Source organism: Lepidothrix coronata, unplaced genomic scaffold (assembly GCF_001604755.1).
Source record: "Lepidothrix coronata isolate B3197 unplaced genomic scaffold, Lepidothrix_coronata-1.0 Scaffold270, whole genome shotgun sequence".
NCBI lineage: Eukaryota > Metazoa > Chordata > Aves > Passeriformes > Pipridae > Lepidothrix > Lepidothrix coronata.
This window is the reverse complement of record NW_016690450.1, coordinates 124,769-148,103: the sequence shown is the minus strand read 5'-3', so window position 1 is coordinate 148,103 and position 23,335 is coordinate 124,769. Positions and strand designations below refer to the sequence as shown.

At 40.9% G+C, this 23,335-nt stretch overlaps 1 protein-coding gene across 2 annotated transcripts in view; it reads left to right on the top strand.

The window, feature by feature from the left end:
• The window catches only part of PLEKHA8 (pleckstrin homology domain containing A8), a 49,606-nt gene that overhangs the window by 11,585 nt on the left and 14,686 nt on the right, over positions 1-23,335 (top strand). Inside the window, exons 4-14 of one of the 2 annotated variants that reach the window (XM_017836105.1) lie at positions 1,412-1,536; positions 2,945-3,103; positions 4,017-4,057; positions 4,744-4,901; positions 7,763-7,922; positions 8,330-8,415; positions 9,038-9,096; positions 10,385-10,515; positions 11,018-11,088; positions 12,094-12,155; positions 13,063-14,901. In XM_017836105.1, the coding sequence (XP_017691594.1) occupies positions 1,412-1,536; positions 2,945-3,103; positions 4,017-4,057; positions 4,744-4,901; positions 7,763-7,922; positions 8,330-8,415; positions 9,038-9,096; positions 10,385-10,515; positions 11,018-11,088; positions 12,094-12,155; positions 13,063-13,260 (1,250 nt within the window). In that variant the 3' untranslated portion in view covers positions 13,261-14,901. Of the gene's footprint in view, positions 1-1,411; positions 1,537-2,944; positions 3,104-4,016; positions 4,058-4,743; positions 4,902-7,762; positions 7,923-8,329; positions 8,416-9,037; positions 9,097-10,384; positions 10,516-11,017; positions 11,089-12,093; positions 12,156-13,062; positions 14,902-23,335 lie in introns of those variants that run through there. The other variant, XM_017836106.1, reaches the window with a different exon arrangement.

The window sequence follows — 23,335 nt, the reverse complement described above, 5'->3', positions numbered from 1 at the left end:
ATCACTGGATGCAAACTGTACAAGAATGTAAAACCCCCACCTTCTTCAGCTGTCTGAATATAATGACCCAGCCTCTCATACCAGTGTCTCTTGAGCTTTGAAGTTCCTCAGACCCTTTCCTTCCACGTTCTAACTGGGCTGTCTTATGCACTTCAAGAACCCCTTGGCAATTAGGAAAAAGTTTGCACTTGGTTCCAAATATGCGTACTTGTATTCAGAAACTTAAATCTGACCATGGTGAGACTGTGAAAATTAATTCACTTATCTCTTTGCTTTCACCAACAATCTCACTTTCACCCCAGTGAAAACCCCTGTTGCTTACAAGCATGGCGTTACGGTCGGTGTGAGACCTCATACCTTAACCTTGTGTAACCTCAGCACAATGACTATGCAGAAGATGGGAAAACAGCAAATTATTGTTAATGTCCTGAGCAAATGCAGGGGGTGGTGAGCACTTCATTCCCTTGAGGTGAGGAACTGCTTCTCCTCTTAGCCTTATGTACGTGTTCATCAGGCTTTGCATCTGTTGGTTCAAACTGAATCAGAACTGAGTAAAAGATGCTACTGTAGGGTCCTGCACAAAGTGGGGATCTGATGCACAGTGTCTAGAAGCATTAAAAAGTTGTATCCATAAGCTGACATACAGTAGCACATGGTATAAAGCTACTGATGTATTTGCATAGCTAAACCACGTTAATCTTATTAACAGACAATTTATTTTGTAGTTCTGGGACTCTGATGTCAAAAAAAAAACCTTCTGAAAAATCTCAGATTGACCGTTAGTCTTATCTGGATTAGTCTGCTCAGTTCTGCGTTCTCCAGTGCAGGAAACATATGGGTATACTGGAGTGAGTCCAGCAAAGGGCCACTAAGATGATTAAAGGCATATCTGGATGGGAGAGGATAAAAAAGATGGAACCAGTCTCTTCTCAGTGAATGAATAAGAGAATAGATTTTAATACAAGCGACTCCACTGAGACATAAGCAAAAATGCTTATATTATGAGGATGAGGGAGCACTGAAAGGTTGCACAGAGAGGTTGTGGAATCTCCATCCTTGGCAATGTTCTAAACCTGACTAGGCATGGCCCTGAGTAATTTGCTCTGGCTGACTGCTTCGAACAGGGGAGAAGGACTAGCTGGTCTCCAGAGGTCTCTTCCAGCTTCATCCATTCTATGATTCAAGTGTGCGTATATATATCTATTGGACAGGATGCATCTTTTACATCCAGTGTTTTCTACCTACAACCCTATCTAAACAGTGCTATTGCTTGGACCTTAAACTACTTTGTGAAAACAAAAGTTATATGTAGGGAGTTTGTGCTGTTTAAAAGACCCACTACAGTCAAATGTTGTGTACTTGCTTGGCATCAAATACAATAAATTTAACTCTTCTTTTGTTTCACTTTTAGAGTTCACTGAAAACACAGAAGCCTTGAAGACTAAAATGTCTGAACTTAGACTGTACTGTAACCTCCTTGTTCAGCAAGTGCATAAAACGAAGGAAGCTAGCATTTCTGGTGTATCAGAACCAGAGGTACAGCTCTTTTTTTGGTGCAGACCACATCTGTAAAGTCTTGAGCATTGTGAACTTTTCTGGTTAGCCAGTGTAGTATTCACTCACAGTTACTTAATGTTGCAACCTCTTTCTGCAGAGATCCTGTGGGAAATAATGTGCTCACACAACAGTTCTTGTTTAAATGGAGTAATACTCCATTGTTGCAAATAACTTGCCCAGAGTTGGGCTAGTGAGTAGTGAGATGAGATCTGGTATCTATGATCTAGACAATAACATCTCTGTAGGTGATCATGTGTATAATGGATCAAAAAAAAAGATCTTTTATAAAAAGATAACTTGCAAGACGTGCACATTTCTCTGCCCCTGAGTCTAATATCCTGCTCAGCAAAACACAACCAAAACCATTAGAAGGTCAAGAGATGATGCAGACCTCAAAAGAAACAAAATTGGTGTAAAGAACTGCCTAGTTACCCTCACTTAAGTTAAAGTTTCAAACCTTTCAAATCTTCCTGTCCAAAGAAGCCTCATTTAAGAAGCATCTTCTAGTGACAGCAATCTGCCCCTTGCTTTGAGAGAGAAATGTGTGAAGAGGGATGCACTTCACATGCTAGAGAAGTTGGTGTGGAGTTCCAGGATGTCTCTCACTGGACAGATGGGTCCTCGGGTGCAGAACAGGCAAGGAAAACACCTGAAGGTTATTCATTTGTATGTCCAAACAATCTCTGCAAAGATACTTGATAAACTGTTAAAAGACAGTACAGAAGCATGATGTAGTTTACAAATGACTAAGAGGCACTGTTAGAACTTGCAGCTCACAGGTGTTGACCTGTAATGTAGTGTTTATCCAGCTTGTATTTCATGCATCTGGAGGAAAACCGTCTTTCCTACTGACATTTAACTGGAAAGATTTATTGCTAAAAGCATTTCAGCATCAATAACTGCACTTCACAGAGATGAAGAGTATTGTGGTGATGTGATATTTCATTCTGCCCTTTTTTCAATTGCCATAAATTTTTGTTCTTGGGATTTTTGAAATTATTATCTGCAGATCATCCTGTATCTATTTAATTTGTTTAGTTTTCATTTCTCCTGTCAGTGGTGTTTCTTGGAATGCCATTGTTGAATGCATACAGGCTTAGTATTTCATACACTTCTAACACCAACAAGATAAGTAACTAATAGGCATTGCTTTTAAAACACAAACCTACTGAGCTTGTTGTACGAGAGACTGACAAGTGGTAGTGCTGCGAGAGGACATAGCCCCAGTAATATGTGATGCCAGTTCTCTAAGCAGCTGACATATTGAATTTTAATTCATGTTAACTAGAAATCGTGACTGTAGCAGCTGTGGGCTTTGTAGACGTTAGTTGCTCCAAACTGATCTTATGTGGTAAGTCCATTTCTTCCAATTGATTTCTTCCCACAGAATGAGATTGATATGGGAGCTCTGTTAAAATCAACCTGTGACACCTTCCTGAAGACTCTTGAAGAATGTATGCAGATTGCAAATACTGCCTTCACTTCTGAGTTACTGCATCAGACCCCACCTGGATCCCCAAATTTAGCAGTTCTCAGAACAAGCAAGGTAATGGCCAGTGTCTTCTTCCCTCAGCCTTGACAGGGATGCTAAGGCATCCTTTTCTAAAGTAGCATTTGTAGAAGTAGGGACTGTGTTAGGGAATGTGATAGCTGGTAGTCCTACACTGGACATACTCTGCCATTTCTTATGGTTTTCAAGCAACGTAGGGCCATTTTTAATAAGCTGTGACTGATCTCTTAACCTTTAACGATAGGTGAAAGTTATTAAACATTAACTTTCAGGGCCCCGCAGTTCCAGGTGCAGGCAGTGATGTTTCAAAGTACCTTTGCTCTATGGCAAGTTCATGCATTGTGGAAGCTCACAGCAATTATAACTCTGCTAAGCTACGGCAGCATCAGATCTGTGGTAATACGCCAGTGGGAGCTGATGAACTTATCTCTTTAATGAATGACAAGGGCACTTTCTTGAATCCTGGCACAAAAGTACAGGCACAAAACTGAAGCATCTCTGGCAAACCGGAGGTTCAGGTGTATGTAGGAAGGTAGATGCATGACTGCATCTGAGAAATGATTACTTCACCATGTCTGGTGTCTTGGCCTCATGTTTTTCTGGTTTCTCATAATTTTTTTTTTAAGTAAGGAAAACATTGCAAAGGAAACTCACTGCTTTGTTTCCTTTCCATGTGCTGTATGGTGTCTCACTTGACACTTCCTAGCTAGGTTCTGAAAGAAATCTTTTGATTTTCTTTCTTTTCCTTTTTCTTTTTTTCTTTGCAATATTGCAATGGTATAATAATATAGCACCTTTTTCACTTTTGTCTGTATACAGTCTCCAGGTCAGAGAATTAGTGAGGGGTTTTTTTCTGACTCCAGCTTGTGTTTGATAAAATGTGAAGTTTGAGATGCATGATACAGTCTTCTTTCTGTAAAGAATATTCTTCCCCCTCCATATCTTTCAGGTAAAGCACTCTGTCTTGTCCAGTCACACCTCAACAGAAAGGTATAATAGAAGTCTTTACTGTCAATCTCTTTCTAATCTGTTTTTGGTAGTGTCCTTTCCTTTTTTTGCTCTGCTCTTACTAGTACGGGACGCAGGCAGAACTGTATCACTCTGAAATGCATACTTGGAAGCAGATGCAACAAAAGGGATTTGGCTCACCCACTTCATGTCTCTTCCATATCAGCCCTTTCCCTTTTATTTTTCTCGGCAATCCACTTGGTTGACTCACAGGTCAATCACTGTCCAGCTCTCTCCCACTTCAGTGCTCATTCCTGCATTTTAGGTTCCACTCCATAAGTTCATAAAATCCTTGATGGTGAGCAGACTATGATTTGTGGAGTAGATGGCAAGGATATATATCTTTAATTACTAATGAGGAGATATTCTATTAGTTACAGTACCTGCCTGTGATTTTCATTTTTGTAATTGTATTTTTTTGATTATGTATCTTTTTAATAAAGATCACCGTAAATATATTTGAACTCTCCAAGCTGAGACTGAGTTACTGCAAAGAGCTGCGTGGTTCTTTTTATTATTTTAGACAAGTCCTTTTGCTCACAGCAGCCTGTGACAACCTATAATTTCTGTCAACTATTTTTCTCTTATTGTTATTTGCTTGTATTTACAGGAAGAAGCTTACCAAGCAATGCTTTATACACTAACTGTTATTCTTTCCCTTTCTTCAGGCAGATGGAATTGAACCCCTGTGAAAATGGCTGTGTGAAAGTAGAAATTAACCATCAAGAGCAAACGCTTATTAAAAGTCTGGAATGTTTAAACTTGGAAACAAGTGAGAGGAGCAGTGATGTTTCTGTTGAAGATCACATAGCAGAGGATTTGGCAGGTAATTATATGCACTGTCTCTTATCCAGGATCATTACTCTGTAAGTGTGAATGAAGGGATGTGTAGGCTGCCTGTGAGAATACGAATCCCTTGCTTCCCCAGAGAGGGAATATCAGTCTGTTTCAATCTGGTATCTGCCCTCTGTGAGTCTTCTGAGCATAGCTCCTGCTGCCCTTTTTGATGGTTTACTTGAGACTGAATGGGGAAGGAAATTAAAAATTCTTTTTTGGACAGGCTGAGGCCCTCCAGATGCTGATTGACCTATGAAACAATACAGCCTGGCAGAGCTTGGGCTCTTCTTGCATTGTGGACAGACACATTATGCCCAGAGGCTCTCCTCTGGGAATCCTGGCACCTCTGGCAGCTCTACAGTATGTAGAGCTGTAGTGTCAGAAGGAGGACATTGAAGCTTTGTGCGCCTGTCTGGGAGGGCTTGAACTTGTAGTCACTCTCGATTGCTCTGACAAATCCTTACAGGAAATTAACCCTTTTTCTGCAACTGAGAATGTACTAGGAAGCATCTTATTTTTTCCATTACCTTAGCAATAGCATGATACTTGAATTTGTGCATGACTTCAGTAAAATACTGTTGTTTTGTTTGGCCAGTCTTCGGGAGCGAAGATTTGGGAAAGGTCATTAACCCTTCGAGCCTGCGCAGTGGATTTTTTAGGTGAGACACAGCGTGCGCTGAACTGAGCCCACCCTTTAATCCTGAGGTTCATCTGCCAGGGCCGAGCAAGCTTGGACAGTGGCAGTGAGGTCCTCAGAACGTAGGTTTGTTTAGAGTGACCTTCTCTTAGATGGATTGCCTTAAAAGGCTGACGAGCTCCATCTGCCCGGGGGACTTTTACCCTGACCGGGAATCAAACCCGGGCCGCAGCAATGAGAGTGCTGCATCCTAACCACTAGACCACCAGGGGTCCCCTAAATACTGTTGAACTAATTCAGTAATCTGGATAAGTCTGTTTAAGTAACGTGATTTCTGCTCAGCCTGTTGAGTGGACTGTACCATTCTTGAGCAGTAACTTTCTCTGCCTGGCTGTTATTCCAAAACACACATATGCAGTCAGTGAATCAGCTGAAGTTTTCAAGCCCAAGTTAATGATCATACTGATTTTGCTCTTACATGAGTTCTCTTCGGAGCTTTTCCCATTTCCATGGCTGGTATCATGTAGTGTGGCAGGTCCTTGCAGAATAACATACGTGTGTTACCATTTAGCATAATACCTCAAGAAAACAGCGCTAAAGCAAGGAGATCAAACTAATTCAAGTCAGATTGTTGGTGTCGTTTTAGCTACTGTGATTCCTTTGCAGAAAAGAGAAAAAACTACCTCCTCTTGCGTACACACAGGGGTTTGCTGGCAATACAGGGTGGAGTTAGGGTGTGCGGTGCCATCCATATGGGGTGGGCTTACCCAGCCAGCCCAAGGGCTTTTTTTCCACAGTGGCTGTATCTTGGTGCTCCTGGGCTCACCAGCTCTGCCCTGTCTCAGATGCTTTTCCCTCTCTCTCCCTTTTATTAAGAGCAGTCAATCTTTAAAAATACTCAAGCACTTAAGTCCTGTAATAAATTTCTGTATGTCATTTAGGGCTTACAGTGTTTGAGTTTGAAATTTTGGAGGATGCCAGGCTTTTTGCATAGCACTCCTGTGGAGTCACTGTGGACGTGGGCTGTTTCTCTACTCACCAGCCTGTGTGTCTTGGTGAAGGAGACATCAGTGTCATCACTCAAATTCTAGTTCCTTAGGAGAGACACTTGGATTGTTAATGTCAGTGACGTCTGAGGCCACTTTTATTCTGCCCTGAGGAGAATGGCTCAAGTTTCGTTGCTGCTACTGGTGTGAGTGGTTCTTTTTTCATGCAGCACCAGGCTTATTCAGTGGTTCTGCAAGTGTGCTTTCAGATGTCACTTGAAGGAAGAGAGTTCCTTGCAGCTTGATCCCTTCAGCCAGAAGCTCAGTTCTGCTTCAGGTTTCTCTCTAAACCTCACTGACACTTGTAAATATTTCTTTCCTGGAGAGACACATTCCCTGTGAAATCTTGGATCCTAGTTGACAGTCTTCCAGCAAGATATGCTGTAGCCATAGCTTGTATGCTGCAGATGCTGTGAATGTATTGTTTTTGCTTCTTGAATTGTTCTTGAAGTTCTCCATGAGGTCAGAAGGTCTTACCACCTATGGGATGTATAAGGAAGATTTTGTCTTCCTTCAGAAGTGCTTGTGTAGTGCTGTATGTATTTGAAACAGATGTACTTGACCCCAAAGAAGAAATAAAATAGATCACAGCAGGGAAGAGGCACATGGATCTTTTTCTGGGAAACTTTAAAGATATTCGTGGAAATGGGGGAGAACATAGCAGTCTTTGATATCATACCGGTGTCTGTCTAAGCAGCCAGTTTGCTAACTTATCAGAAGGAGCAAGCAAGTCACTGTTATTTTTTTGCTTTTGAAAATGCGCACTGTGCCACTTTACCAGTACTGGGAAAGTTACAACCACATGAGAAGTAATCTTCCTTTCAAGGAGATGAGTCTGTTCCCTGCTGTACCCAATCGCTTCTTCAAAGCTCTTCTCTCTCATAAGGCTGTCCTTGCTGAGGATATGTGGGCTCACCTACATTGGTGCCTGGTGCTTGGTCTGTCTGATTAAAAGAAATGAGGAGGGAAATATTTGAAATGTTGACTGAGCACCCAATAGACCTGTAGTGAGAGTCATGGTGCTGGCAGGGAAGCTTTTAAACTGAATGATGCAGATATTCAAGTGCCTTCCTTCAAATAGGAGGGCAACTTGAAGAACAGGAATAACAATATGGGTATGTAACTGGGTTTTTTGTCTGTTTTTCTTCTGTTTCCTGTAAATGTTAGGCATTAAAGAAGATGGAGAGGACAAGCTGCAAGCTGTAGAAAGCTATGCTGCCCACAAGTTGTTGCAGTCGGAAACAAATTCTTTAAGTAGATTGACTCCATGTGAGGAAGACAGAAATGAAAATGATTCTCCAACCTTCTTCAGTGTCATGAGCAATAGGTAGTACAGATTTCGATTAAAAGGATTATTGAAACTTTGTTAAGTCTTTAATTGACTTATTTTTAAGACTTTTCTGTCTGTAAAGATGTATTTACTGAGATTATTTAACAAGACTGCTTACAGCACAGTAATTAGAAGATGATACCTTTTGTAAAATTAACTGTACAGGATGAAGTGGGAGGTTTTTCCTTGTTTCTAATTGCAGGTCTTGCATGCACACCACCAAATGTGTATTTTCTGCCGTCAGTTACTTTAACATAGTGAAACAAAAGCTGTGTTGATGGTTTCATGTCTATAAATTTTACCTCTATGCAAATGACATGGAGAGGAAATGTAATTTTGGCATTAGAAGTTATACAAAAGGAATTGTTAAGGTGACAATCTTTTCTGCTTGTCCTTGGCACCAGGTTCAGTGATATTGAACTTCGGGAGGAGGAGGGCATACCCACAGAGGAGTTTCTGGAATCATGTTATGCAATTGTGCCTGTTCTGGGTAAGCAGCTTCTCTTCTCCTTTTGACTGCTGCCAGCTGCCAGAAAAGGTGGAGCAGGTAGTTTAGAAAATTTGTTTCTTCACTGAAGTGATATAGTAGAAACAGTATGAGCAGAATCAATTTGACTGGTACCAGAACATGTTTCTTACTCCTTGGCTTTAAAGAGAATCCACTCTCATTCAGATGGGACCCATGTATAAACAGCTTGGAAACCCGTGGTCTGTCTGAAACAGCAATTTCTTCCCCTCAAAGGAGCAGCAAAAATACCTTACACATCTAGTACAGCTGCCAGCACACCATCAGCTGTAATCTGTTTGATTTTTCCAACAACTTCTGTCACCAGCTAGTGCAGCCCCCTGCCTGCATCTAACAGTGGATGTGAGGTCCCTGTGAGCATGCACCCTTTTGAAGACTTCCAGATTGTAGGTCAGAGTGTTTTAATGCTGGTACCGACTGAGGTGGACTGGTTGTACACCGAAGAAAAATTGCGTTTGCATCATTCATTTAGTATTCTCCCGCCATTTAAAGCATTGTTAAGAGAGTAAATTAAATTAATTGTTACTAAAACATGAAGACTGGAAAAAGACACAATTTTAAAATATGGCCTTTTTTTTTTTCCTAGACAAGCTGGGACCAACTGTTTTTGCTCCTGTTAAAATGGATTTTGTAGGCAACATCAAGGTAACAGCTTGTTTCTAGCACTGGTTTTTGTTTTTTAAGCAAAAAATCTATTTTAGGCACTAAAGCTCAAAAATATGTGGTAGGAGTCGATAGTGGTAGGCTATTTAATATTTGATAATGTTACCATCTGTCAGATCAGAGCACTGAAATGCCCCTAATTCTGTTCTTACAGTACATGCTGTATTTAATAAATCCAGTTGTGTCCAAACTTATAAAAATACTTGATTGACTGCCAAGTAAAACATCTGTTACACCTAATGAATATGACTTTGATTCTGAGCTGAACAGGTTTGTGATGTTAGCAATATTGACTTTAAGCTGTAAAACAAATGGAGGGGGAAAAAAACCCCTTCGCTCAGCCAAGCAGGAGGAAGTTAATGTATTAAGAAGCAGTTTCTCAGCAGGTTGGGGCAGACCCTGCAGTCTTGGTTCTTGTTCTGGAAGTTCTTCCAGCTTCAAGAACCTTCTGCAAAGGTTTGAAATACTGGTTATGAGACAAAATGCATTCATAGTGAGACTTTTCATAGCTTTTCTTTCAATTAAAAAAAAAAAAAAAGAAAAAGAAAAACATATCTTCTGAGTGTATGATCAGGAACATTATATGTAATCAGATTTGTTTAGCACCAAGTAAGAAAGGTATTTGGTTATCTTCGAGAAGGTAGCCACTGAAAGACTGAAAATAGAAGAGAGAAGAATCATATTTAAAAACTAAACATTGAATATTTATTGTGAAGTGATAGACAGCTGCTCCTTTAATGTAGAAGACAAGTCTGTTTATCTGCCCCTTATATAATGTTTCTTTTGTTTTTGTGAGGAATTGTGTATAAAAACTTGGAAATAAATTGAAAACATAAGCATGCCATTGACTGCTAAGTGTAATTGAAAATTTGCAGCTTAGCAGTTGTCAGAAGGTAATCTTGCTGGTAGTTGAAGTTCAGGACAAATGGGACTTTGCTTGGAGAGCATATTGAGTTAACTCCTTTCCACCAGTGTGGAGGATGTCATGTGAACCTGAAGGACAGAAATGGTAGGTGCCATGTAAATTTTTGACCGAGGTGCTTTATTTTCCTTGTGTTAGCCAGATGGCTGACCAGATGTGTCTGGAGTGGTGCCCTGGAGCGGCGTGCCCACCTTGGCAGCACAGCCATGCCGTGGGGAGTATGTGACATGCTTGTGAATCTCTAGTATCTCTTAGCAGGAAGGAGTCCTGGTTAATGGGTGGTATTTATAGGACAGGTCCCTGTTTGGTCTTAAAAGCCTGAACTTTTATCCGTTGTATTTTCTCCAGAAAATAAACCAGAAATTTATTACCAACAAAGAAGAGTTTGATACCCTTCAGAAGATCGTGCTCCATGAAGTGAACGCAGGTGTAGCACAAGTTAGAAACTCTGCTACAGAGGCTCTCCTGTGGCTTAAAAGGTAATGACCTCATATCTGCCTACATTATGAACTGCTAGGGTGCAATGAGAGGTCTTTCAGCACTGCAAGTTTGTGTACATGGAGCAAACTGATTACTTTCCACAGGCTTCATCAATCCAAACTGGCCAGGTTCAAGATTAATGTGTTGTCTGTGGTTGTATCACTACAACTTTGCCAAAAGGCCTGAAAAAGCAATTCCAGAATACTGGGTTTTTTTCCCCATGCAAGTGAAGTTAAAGTGAATGACTAATCCTTCTGGGCCTGAGCATCAGGCAGATGATTTCAAGATGCAGCAGAAATGTTTATCAAAGTTTTTTTCCCTTGGGCTGGGAAAGAAGCTGGAGGAGGTGGCTGCATTTTTTTGTTCAGAATGAAAATGACTCCTTAATTCTGAGTTTTATTGCTCTTCTGAGTTGTATTGCAACTCTGGGGGCTTTGTTAGACTTTGGGTTACTGTGTTATAAACGTGGTTTCTTTTTATTTCATGGGTTCATCCTGACAGAGGCTTAAAGTTCTTGAAAGGGTTTTTGACAGAAGTGAAGAATGGAGAAAAGAATATCCAAACAGCTCTGAGTAAGTGCCAGTTGCTTTATTCTTCATGTACTTCTGAATTTACATACTTGGCTGCTTTCCTCCTCATTTAGAACCTGTATTTTCTTTTCGTCAGTGACAAGTGATGCAAGTAGTCTCTAAGACCTAACATTTTTGAAAGCACAGTTTTTTTAAATGGTTGCCTTGGGATGGGTTACTAGATAAGTGGTCAATGTTGATTTATTAGCAGATAAAGATTCCTGTAACTGGCATACTTTTGACAGCGGAGACAGTCATGTCTTAGGGAACCAAGAGCTTTGTCTCATTCCACTTTCTCTACTAGTTTGCAGCAAGAGTGCTCCCCAATTTGTAATTGCTGTTTTGTTAGTTTGTTAGTTCCATGTGAGATTGGTCATCACTCTTTGAAATCACCTCTTTGCCAGTATGGCTGTGAATTACCTGCATCCATTAGAAGGGAGTTTGTAACAGAGAAGAAGGATTTTTTTCAAGTGCAGGACTTCTGACACTTAGCAAGGCAGGCTAGTACAAAGGCACAGCAAGTACAAAACAAAATATAAACCCCTCTTAGACTTGATTTGGTTATTCCTGAGTAAGGCCCTCTCTGTATGCATGAAGCCTAATGTTATAATAATCCTTTAAAACAGCATTGAAACAGCTTTTTTTAGAGCTTTTTATTTTACCTTCTTTTAATCAGCTAAGCAGTCACCCTATAGGATTAATAAAATGAACTACTACACTGAAGTATGTAGCAGCTCTAGGAAGTGGGATTGTAAATACACTGCTACCATATGTGGGTGTTAAACACTATGGAAAGTCAAGGCGTTTATTTGACCTTCTGAGTCTGAAGGCTTCAGCACTGAATTACTCCTTGAATGGCTCAGCGCCTGCAGCAGAGCCATGCTGCTGGTTTTTTCCCACTTTTTCATTCCCTTAAATATTCATTTCTAATCTCTGAGATCTCTTTGTGATGAAGACTTAAAACTGCCATACATCTATGTCTTGATTTATAATTTTTTTTTCTTTAAGACAATGCTTATGGAAAGACATTACGGCAGCACCATGGTTGGGTTGTCCGAGGGGTCTTTGCGGTAAGTATTTACCTTGGTCGCTGATAGAGCTGGGGGTCTTATTCACGTGATCATATGTTGTGTAATTAATAAACTGTATTAAAATTATTAGATTCCTTTACCAGAACCTTATTTTCAAGGTGAGGATTGTGGTTATCACTGTTTGGTCTTAGGCTTTAAGGGTGGAACCTGCTTTCTGGAGATGAAACAGGCAGATCGCACTTGCATGCACATTTTTTTATTATGTGTTTTTAAGCACAGTCTTGCAGGGCTATTAAAGAAAGAAATGAAGATTTGAAGTTTCTTTTTTTAAGATTGATCTGTCTTTGAATATGAGCATTCAAGAAGGGTTAGTGCAGAATATGTGGGGAGTTGAAGTAGAATATATTGCCTAGAGAAAATTTTTCATCCAGTCTAGCAGCTCCCCCTTGTGTTTTTCCCTGGAAAATTATCACTGAAATTATAATAGGAAAAAGGAAAGCCTCATCCAGGCAATAGTGACTTTGACTGGGAGAAAGAGAAATGCTGGGGAAAGCTTTCTAAAAACCATTTTGAGAACTCAGTGCTGAAGTGTGTGACGCTGGATTGGGACCTCCCTTAACAAACTGTACTTTATTTGGGGTTTGCACTTAATAAATTTCTAATGTATGCTATTTATTTGTACAAAATATGATATACAGACACTTCATAAAAATCAGGCCTCTCTGAAGATGTCTTAAACTGGGGATCTACACAAAAATAATAACAAATAAAAATAAAATAGCTTCCCTCGTAGTTAAAATTCTTAACATATGCACGTACACATAATTAAATTAAAGCTATGCAGTCTCAGTGCAAGGAGGGAGGTCTTAGAAGTTTTTTGTGGCTTTAGTTGTGTTTCTTTTCCTGTTCTGTTTTGCAAATATAAAAGCTTTGGTTCCTCTCCCAGTTGGCTTTAAGGGCAGCTCCAACGTATGAAGATTTTGTGGCAGCTCTGTCTGTAGAAGAGTGTGATCCTCAGGAAGAAACATTTTACAAAGGAATGCAGAGGGACCTCAACATTTACTTACCAGCCATGGAAAAGCAGCTAAATATCTTGGACAATCTCTATGAAGTACATGGTTTGGAATCAGATGAGGTGGTATGACTACAGCAAGACCACATCTTAAAAATTCAGGGACTGTGTCTGTTAACAAAGATTTCTTCCATTTTGGTTTTTTTTGGACATCATTTCTGTTCATTGTATCTTTTCAGGTGGGAAGGGTGTTGTGATTGTTTTGGGGGAAGATTGTGTGATTTTTATTTTTTTTGTTATGCTTGTTTTGCATTTAGATGCAGAGGTACTGTTTCTCTTTGGGTCATAACTCTGTCTGTGATGAATGTTTCTGACTGTTTCTCTTCTACCTGTGCACTTCCTCTTCTCTTCACCTCATAAAAGTAACAGAGCAGAATTTGGCCTTTGCTCCTGTACCTTAGGAGAGACCTGCATGTGCAGCAGAGCTGTTGTGTGTTGTCAGCACAGCACCCAGGCAGGCGCTGCTGGTTCTTCCTCTCCCACTCCCTGTGCCCGCTCCCTGCCATGGTGTAGGAGGGCAGGGGTAGTGAGCGTTATTGTTACCGTGGTAGCAGAAGAGAAGAGCAGCTGAACACCAGCTTCCAATGCAGTGAGTTTGTCCCTTAATTTGGGTTGAGGCTTTTTAATGCAAATACTTAAATATTTGCATTAAATAAATATTTATTAAAGTAAATAAATATTTTAATCCAAATGTTACAGACATCTTCACCACAGATGTGTGTGACTGGTTGTCTGAGCAGCCCCAGAAACCAGCCTTTGAAACAAGGTGTTGTGTTCCTTGACCAGCTCCCAGTGTGTGCCATGGTTTCCCTGTCAGCTCCTGCCAGTGGACCACGAGAAATTTGCTGCCACAGACTGACAGAGCCCAGCTAATTTCAACAGTGCTTTACATAAGCATTTGAAGATCATGTCCATCATCCTGGCTTATTAAGGTTTTGGTGGGATTTTCTGGTTTGGGTTTTAGGGGTTTCTTAAAATCACACAAAACCAGAATATTTGCTTTTAAATTGAATACAGCTAGCAGTTCAAAAAGCAGATATCATTAGAATCCTACCTAGGCTGCCAGTATGGGCAGAAACTTCATGAAAGTGGATGTGAAATGAAGAAAGTGTAGGGAAGCTAGAATTTGTGATGGAGCTACTATTACACATTGGACCAATTACAAATCTTGACTTTTGAAATTATTTAGAAGTGACTGAAAATTAAGAAAGTAGGGTTTCCCCTTTTTCCCATTTTGCCGATATTGATAAAAATGTGCTCCTTAGCATTGCTGCTATTAAGAATAATAAAGAAGTCCTTCCTTTTAGCTAGTGATATGGTTAAGGACTGTGCTAATGAGGTACTTAGAATTAGTAAGTCTTCGTAAATACAGAAGTCAGTGTTGCCATGCTCACAGAAGTAATACTGGCTTTTGCTATGCTAAAAACCATGTTGTCAGTAAAATGAATGTATCGCAGACCTGCTGCCCTGCATTGCTCTGTGACAGGAGCCTCTCTCCACACTGAATACTTGATCTTTTCTAAAGAGCCTAGCATTGTGAGCTTTAAGAAAAGCATATGATACTTGAAGAAAAGGCCAACATCACACCTGTATAAAGAAAGATACCAGGACTCTAATTAGGCATCTCATAGAATCATACAATATGCTGAGCTGGAAGGGACCCATCAGGATCATCAAGTCCAACTCCTGGCCCTGCACAGGACACTCCAAGAATCACACCATGTGCCTGAGAGGGTTGTCCAAATGCTTCTTGAACTCTGTCAGGCTTGGTGCTGTGACCACTTCCCTGGGGAGCCTGTTCCAGTGCTCAACCACTCTTTGGGTGAAAAACTTTTTCGTGATATCTAACCTAAACCTCCCCCAACTCAGCTTCATGCCATTTCTTCGGGTCCTGTCACTGGTCACAAAAGTAAAGAGATCAGTGCCTGCCCCTCCACTTACCCTCGTGAGGATGTTGAAGTTGGTGAAGAGGTCTCCCCCCAGTCTCCTCCAGGCTGAACACACCACGTGACCTCAGCCACTCCTCATACAGCTTCCCCTTCAGACCCTTCACCATCCTCATTGCCCTCCTTAGGACACACTCTAATAGCTCAATATCTTTCTTATATTGTGATGCCCAAAACTGCACACAATGTTCAAGGTGAGGCTGCCTCAGTGCAGAGCAGAGTGGGACAGTCCCCTCCCTGGACCGGCTGGTGATGCTGTGCCTGATGCCCCGCAGGACACAGCTGGCCCTCCTGGCTGCCAGGGCACTGCTGACTGATAGTCAACTTGCCATAGACCAGGACCCCCAGTTCCCTTTCCTCAGTGCTTCCATTCAGCCTCTCATTGCCTAGTCTGTACACACACTAGGGTTGCCCCATCCCAGGTGCATAATCCGGCACTTGCCCTTGCTAAACTTCATAGATTTGTCATTGCCCATCTTTCTAATTTGTCGAGGTCTCTCTGCAGGGTCTCTCTGCCCTCAAGGGAATTAACAGCTCCTCCTGATTTAGTGTTGTTGGCAAACCTAGTCGAGTCCTGTGTCCTGTGTCCACGTCATTAATGAAGATATTGAAAAGAAGTGGGCTGAGGATGGAGCCCTGTAGAACCCCACTAGTGACCAGATGCCAGTCTGATGTTACCCCATTCACTATTACCCATGAGCAAGTTGCTCACCCATCACGTTACATGGTTATCTAGTTATGTGCTGGGCATTTTGTCCAGAAGGATACTGTGAGTGAGTATCAAAAGCTTTGCTAGAGTCCAAAAAGGTTACATCTCCTGGCTTTCCTAGATCAGCTAGGTGGGTTACCCTGTCATAGAAGGAAGTCAGGTTCAACAAGCGGGATTTTTCCCTCATGAAATTGTGCTGGCTGTGACCAATGACTGCGTTGTCCTCCAAATGTTTTTCAGTACCTCCCAGAATAATCTTTTCCATAATTTTACCAGGCACTGAAGTGATGCTGACAAACCTGTAGTTTCCGGGGTCTTCCTTCTTCCCCTTCTTGAAAATCAGGAAAATGTTTGCCAGCTTCCAGTCAGCTGGGACCTTTCTGGATTCCCAAGACAGCTCAAAAATCATCAAGACTATTTAAAGAGTGTGGCTTCCTTGTTCTGTCATTTTCTCTGAGTTGTACCTATGTGTAGTCCCTACATAATCCAAGAGGGATCAGCAGGAATCAGGTTTTAGTTTTTTGAATTCTTTTAAATTAGGTAGTACATGTTTTGAGTACAAAGTCAAAACTTTCGACCAAAGCTCTGTTCAATTATTTCACTATGCCCAGTGCTAAAAATGAAGCAGAGGGCTTTTGGTATTCAGCTGTCTGCTTCTTCTAAGAATGAATACAAAGAAACCACCCCTGCAGTAAAACAACCAACTCTCTAGCCTTTGTGGTTTCCTCAAGGTTTTCAGCTGTTCTGTGAGAAACTTTGCCCTAACAGTTTTTAACTTAATGCTCTGGAAAGGTAATGGAGACCACATTTCCACAAAATATCAGCTGGGTTAAGGGGAGACCAGGAAGAGATCCCTCTTCTCTAGAAATTAACTGTCAGATCATGATGAAAATTGACTTCCCTTTTTGCTCTTAAATTTTTCCAGTAGCAGGAAAGTGTATTCAGCACTTAAAATATTTGGAGGTATTTTTGAGTTTTTTGTTGGTTTGGTTTGGTTCTTAACTATCAGGAGAACCACTGGTTTTTTAAGTGCGCTTCAGACCTGTTTGTTGCAAAAAATCAGGAGGCTATATTTCATAGGTAAAAAACCACTAGCTTCAGCAATTACTAATTTCTTACTCTCTTCCATCTTCTAAGAGAGAGCTTTCTACACTGCGTATCTTCTAATCAGCGTGGCATCCTGCCTCAGAGCAGGCTTTCCCATCTTGCCCTTCTGTGTAAAATTGGTCTTTCTGAACTCTGGAGTTGGTGCTTAAGAAAATTCTTAGGAGACCGTGGCTTCAGGAAACCCCTGTGTACTTGTTGTTAAATGGGGGACTTTCAGAGAAGGAATTGAGCAAGGTCTCCTTGCCTTCAAAACTTGCACTTCACCATGCACTGCTCTTGCAGGGCGTTAAGCACTTCAAGACTTACGAATGCTGTCTTTGCAGTCAGACAACCACTGAGAAAGAAACCCATGCAGTGTGTTGCAGAGCTGAACTCCAGGTTGTACCTTCTAAGGATACAATAGATCAGATGGCCAAGCGGAAGCAAATGCACTGCTAGACAATGCACCTTCTTTTCCTGTGGTGTCAGTTTGGCAAGCAGAGTGGATGGCTTTGGATTTTAATAACTGTAGAGAACAAGCAACTAATTTTTGGCCTTCAAATTTAGAATTGGAGAGAAGGTCGGTGTTTCCTGTTTGATTTGTTTGGTTTGTTCATTAGTTAGGGTTGTTTTCTTTGTTGTATTTGTTTTGGTTTTTTTTAAAGGCTGACATTTATGAACAACTGACCTGCATACTGGTAAAGATCCATATGACTTAGATAACAGCACCCTTGCTCTGTATACTTTACGTGAACTGCTTTGGTTTCTTAAATTGCGCTAAAGTTTTGCATCCCTTTCCTTTAGAAATGCTTTTGGCTGTTTCCTGCAATGTCTAACAGTTGCATATTCTCAGGGATTTTACTTATCCGTGGTGAAATAAGAGTAATCACAGCCTTACCATAGGGGGAGTAAGGCTGCTTTTTGTGAAGTTAGTGTAGCTGAGTGTAGAACTCTGATACAGCATATGACATGGGCAGTGTCTGTCCAGTGCACATCCTTGCTGAGACATGGTAAATCCCAAAGCAATCTGATAAAAGTGCTATCTAGTACTGAATAATGACAGCATATTTGAATAGAGGTTATGAACCTATCTTTGTTACATAGCATCATTGGCATTAGAGCAGAGCTCTCAAGTAGTTCCAAGTTCTGTTAGCAATGGGATGCTTTTATTTATTTTATTTATTTTATTGTTAATTTTTTAAAACAAACTGTGTTTTGGAGCCCCCTCTGCTATTTTAAGACACCATACTCAGTTCCATATTGAAGTTCTGTGATGTTATAATTCTAGAATATGAACTGCATACTCAAGTGCTTTGGTGTAAACTTAAGCACATCTTGACACTGTTATACCGTGGGTCTCCCTTTAACAGATGCACTGAAAGTTAAGGGCCATATACCTTCACTTACAAGCTTTTTGTAAAGCATCATCAGGATATAGGCTACAGCTGTTTGCTTTTAAAATGTTTCATGGTTTGAAAAGTGTCACTTGGTTGACTGGATGTATAAAAAGTATGCCCAAAATATGCTTCAGTTGTTTGCAGCATGCTTTGGCAAAAGGGTGTGAACCATTATAAAAAACAGTGTTGCATATGTCTCTGTGCTGAACCTTCTAACCCTTTCTTTTCGTTATCACTTGAGCTTTTGTGAAAAGCTTTAAAGAACCTTAAACTGCCTTTCAGACACCTGGAAAGATCATTAGCATGTTCCTACCCAACTGTCTTTCCCTCTTCCTCAACCTAGTATTTTCTTTCCATGCACTGTCCTCTGCCTTACTATCAGAGCTGTTGCTGTCGAAGCATCTCTCTATAAGAATGCAAAGCAGGAAGTTTTGTAAGGGATACAAATATAAACTTGGAAACTCAGAGCTGAATTCTTTGGCAGGCAATGAGACATACAGATGGAGAATGTGCTACTTTTCTCTGAAGTTTCACCCTGAGTTGACATATTTTACCGGGAAAACCACACTACTTTAAATTTGATTTCATTAATGAAATTTAAATTGGGGCACTTCAGATTTGGAAGTTCTGCCTCATAGAAGTGAAAGCACAGGGGGTTTGGTTTTGCTGTTTTATTTTTTTTATTATTTAATTATTTTTTTTCCTCTGGCCTGCATAGTGCAGATAACATAACAAAAAATAAACAGGGTAGGGGTGGGGATAACAGAATTCAAGCCTTGCTTGCACCTTCTGTAGCCCCTTGGTGAATGAAACCTGCAAACTACTGAATGCTCTAGGCAATATAAAATCACCCTTGTGCATGAGAGGTATCATAGCATATTTTGGCTCTGAGTAAACCCAGACTGTAGCTGATGCTGCTCACAGCTTACATGAGGATTTAAGCACTTGCTTCGAAGTTACAACATGTCCATAGTATGCTTCACTTAAACACACGTTCACTTAAACACACGTGCACCATCCCACTGGCATGCAGTTTTTCAAAATGTAGTCTTTGATTGTCATTGTTAATATCCCTTCCTTGGTATAGGATTTCTCCCCCCACACACTCCAGGTTTCATATTTTTGCATATGAAACATCCTTGTTTTCATTTCCTGATTTCTGTTTAACACTAAGTGTGTTAACTTTCTTTTGCTTTGCAGCATTCGAGGGGTCCAAAATTTGATTCCTTTATTTAAAGCAATTTTGAAAGTGTGAGATTTACATGTACTTGAAACTAAACAAGTAAATTGCATTCCAGAATACAGGAATCAAACTGAAAACCAAGGCAGCTTGCTTTTATGGTTTCCTGTTTTCTTTTTTCAAGCTAATTTTGGGCATACGTTTTATCAATGTCAAGCTGAGCTTACTGCAAGTCTTACTTTACTTACTAAAATGCATTATATACATACTGAAATACATTGAAAGATGAAGAGAAGGTATATTGCCTCACACTTTAAATTTACTGAATTCTAAGGGCTTGTTTATGCCCCCAAAATCACCTCTCTGTATAAGCATGACACAAACTGTGCTGTCATAAGCAGTTCAGTCTGAAATACTCTGAAGTTTCCAGTCTGCATCATCTCTCAAATCATACAGTATCTGTCTCTTCTTTTGGAGCATTGTTAAGACTTTTGTCAGACTTTTATATTATTTCATTATAATAAACTTATTTTAAATAAGCATGTTTTAAAATCTTGTTTTCTCCTTGCATGGATTTTGTTTCTTTTATTACAATATAGGGCCTATGGTACTCTTAAAGAGGACTGCATCTGTTCTGGTTACTGTGTGGACAGTCAAAACCAGTATGTTTCTGGTTCACAGAAACTACCTATAGGTATCTTTGTATGAAGAATGTTGACACACATGGAGGCTGTTCAGATTATGAGAATAAAAGCTGTGTCTGGCATATGATTGTGGGTCCCTGGCCAGTGTAAATATGTGAAGATTGTAGTTACAAAACCTAGCCTGGCAGTGTGACAGGAATTTCTGTTTTCATGTAGTATTCGTCCTTCTTTTGCATGGTCTTGAATCTCTTCCATAGAGATTTCAAAGACTTCAGAAACTCCTGTGTGGTTGTCTTTAGATGCAGATGAAGACTAGTGTTCTTTAATGCGGGTGTAACATCTCCCTTTCTTCCCTTTTCTTTCTTTCTCTCCGTATAAACAAGCGTGGACCATACAGCAGATCTGTGATACCCAATCATGTCTCTCTAGAAAGGGCAAGTACCTCTTTTAAATGGCAACAACGAGTTGGAGGTCTGGGACCCAGCAGAGGCATTTTCTCAGCTGCAGAAGAGCAGATGAGACAAGTCCCTGCCTGTGTCTGACCAGCCCTGTGGCTGGGGAAGGATGCATGTATCCTGTTGCAGCAGCACTGCTCAGCTACAGCTGGCTGTCTCCCATGGGATACAAGAAACTTATCCCTTCTAATTGCAGTAGACCCCAGAGCATCATCCTGCAAAGGCCGAGAGTTACTTTTGCTTCAGCAAGGATTGAGCTCTGGCAGGAGCCTCAAACGCATCATCACTGTATCTCAACTGCTGGGGCTGAGCTGGCGGGTAGCTGGGTACCTCAGCGAGGAACTAATAGTTCAGGAAGCCTTCCAGGGCAGAGGTCACATTCGTCTTTTACCACTGCAGGGTTCCATTCATCTTCTCCTTCCTAAGGAAATGAGCAGGTTATCAGTCATGAGACCCTGTCAGTTCCAGCTAAATAACAACAGTTGTGTTACTGATGCATTTAGAGGTTTCTCTGAGACCTGTCTTGGCCCTATCCCATGGGCATGTGGAAATGACTTGTCATGTTCATTGCAGCTATGGCACAGATTGCTTTGGTGGCTCTCCTGAAGCATCAGCTGTGCCACAATCAGAATCCATTTCACTTTCTGACCTGGCAGCTCCTCTGAAGCCATGCTTTTACATGTCACAGTTAGATGGTAGAGCTCTGTCCTACACAAAGTCAGCACTTCTGGTGTTGGTATTCACGCTGTCTTACACTGCAGTAGACAACTGTAGCTTTTCACACCAAAACAAAGAGGGTGTGCATAGAGCCACTGAAAGAGGTAGAGTCCATCAAAACTTCCCTCACATGCAGTGTTAAAATGAACTGTTTCCTTTTCTCACTTGAGATCACAGGATGATGTTTTAGCAGAAAGACGAGGTTTTAGCTTTCCATACAGACATGCAAGAGACAAATTGAACAAATGTCTCTTTTCACCAGAGAAGCAGTGATTTGCAACTTGCTGCAGCCATGCAGACAACTTCTTTCCATTGACATTTCTGGACTGGAAGAGGAGGAGGGATATGTTTGGGGGCCATCATGTATCACAGTGTCCAGAGACCTGCCCCTTGACTGTCAGTACTTTGACAAAACCCACAAGCTAATGCCTCAAAGCCCGGCTTCTACCTGTGAGCTGCAATACTGATTTGCCAACCAGCACTGTAGTGCTTTATTTTACATCTGAAATGTGTCCATGAGCAGAGGGAGCAGGATATGTTGGCTGTGGCAAGGAGGTCTGCAGCTGTGCGGAGGGACTGTGAGCACAGTTGTTGGTCTCCTCTGCAAAATGCCTGTTCTAAACAGCCTAACACAGACCAGCAGCACTTCACAGACGTGTTCTAATAGAAATCCCATACACAAAAAGATACCTCCCAGGGAAGTGTCACCTCACTACAACTTCCACTGATTAAGAAAAGCAGATCTGTTGCCATTACAGGACCCCAAATGAATATCTTCCCAGGGAAAAACCCCAGCTTTGACAGTTTGCCATGTTAGTTAGTAAAGGTCAGGAACTGTGAGAGTAGCTGCTAAATTCCCGTCCCTCCAGAAATCTAGATCAATGGTTCAAAATTAAAAATGCCGTGCTGAGTGTGTAGGGTTCATAGGAACATATAGGTGCTGCTGTTAAAATAGAAAGGTCAAAGAGGACACATTAGATTCAATAATGATCAAAATATTCATTAATATTGGTTTCTTAGGGTTCTCCTATATGGATAAAACCTATGTTTTCTAAATTTTAAGAGGAAAAGGTAATGCAAGCTCACAGCACTAAAGCTATGACCAATGCAATGAGGCAGAGTGAAACCTTTACTGAGTTGGTTTCTCTTTAGCCCATCTGAAAACCCTGCTATGCTGGGGGCAGTGTGGGGCTGGCATGCAGTTTTGCTACCCTATGGGAAATACAGTGCTATTGAAATGCGGAATATGGGCCCATAGTTCAGTGCTACAGCAAAACATGGAGTATAGGTTTTAAACTCCAGTTTTATGTGTTTATACAAAGTTGTTCCCTGAATTGTAGCCATGAAGAGAAAAGTTTTCTTTATCATTTGAGGACTGGTAGAATATGTGTCAAGCACAAGTACGAGGACTAAGAAAAGGAGTTGCAGGAGATACTGCAGTATGTCAGACACTTCTAGACATTGGTGCAACCAAGCTAGGTGTCTGTCCATCTGGAATATTTCTTCCAAAATATTACCATGTGTTTTTCAATATATCGACCCAAATATATGTGTTAATTAACAGATATTTATTCCTCTCCTTTTGTGTCTAACACAGGTTTTAGATTTGTTTCTTGTGTGTTACCATTAAAAAAAAAATAAATCAGTCTTAGAAAGCTTCCCTGCCCTACCAGAAACTGCACTGATGGTAGTGCAGGCTCAGCCTCCAGCTTTGGGGATTAGGGTAATAGGCTTTTCCAAGTTTTGTTGTGTTCTTGCATTCCCCTAACCTTCACCTTATACCAGCCTATATTACTTTGCTGGTGTTCTGGTAAAATTTCTCCAGGGTTTTCCACTGTTTATCCACTGCTTTAGCGAGATGTCCCCATTAGTGCAGGAGTTCTGCAGGCAGCAGGAGAAGCTGAAATTGGTGATACTCGTTTCCTTCCAGAGCTGTCAGCCAAGGAGTCACTAAGATGCTGCTTCCCTGAATGGGTCCTGGTGCCAACCAGCAGCATTTGGCCACTTTCCAAG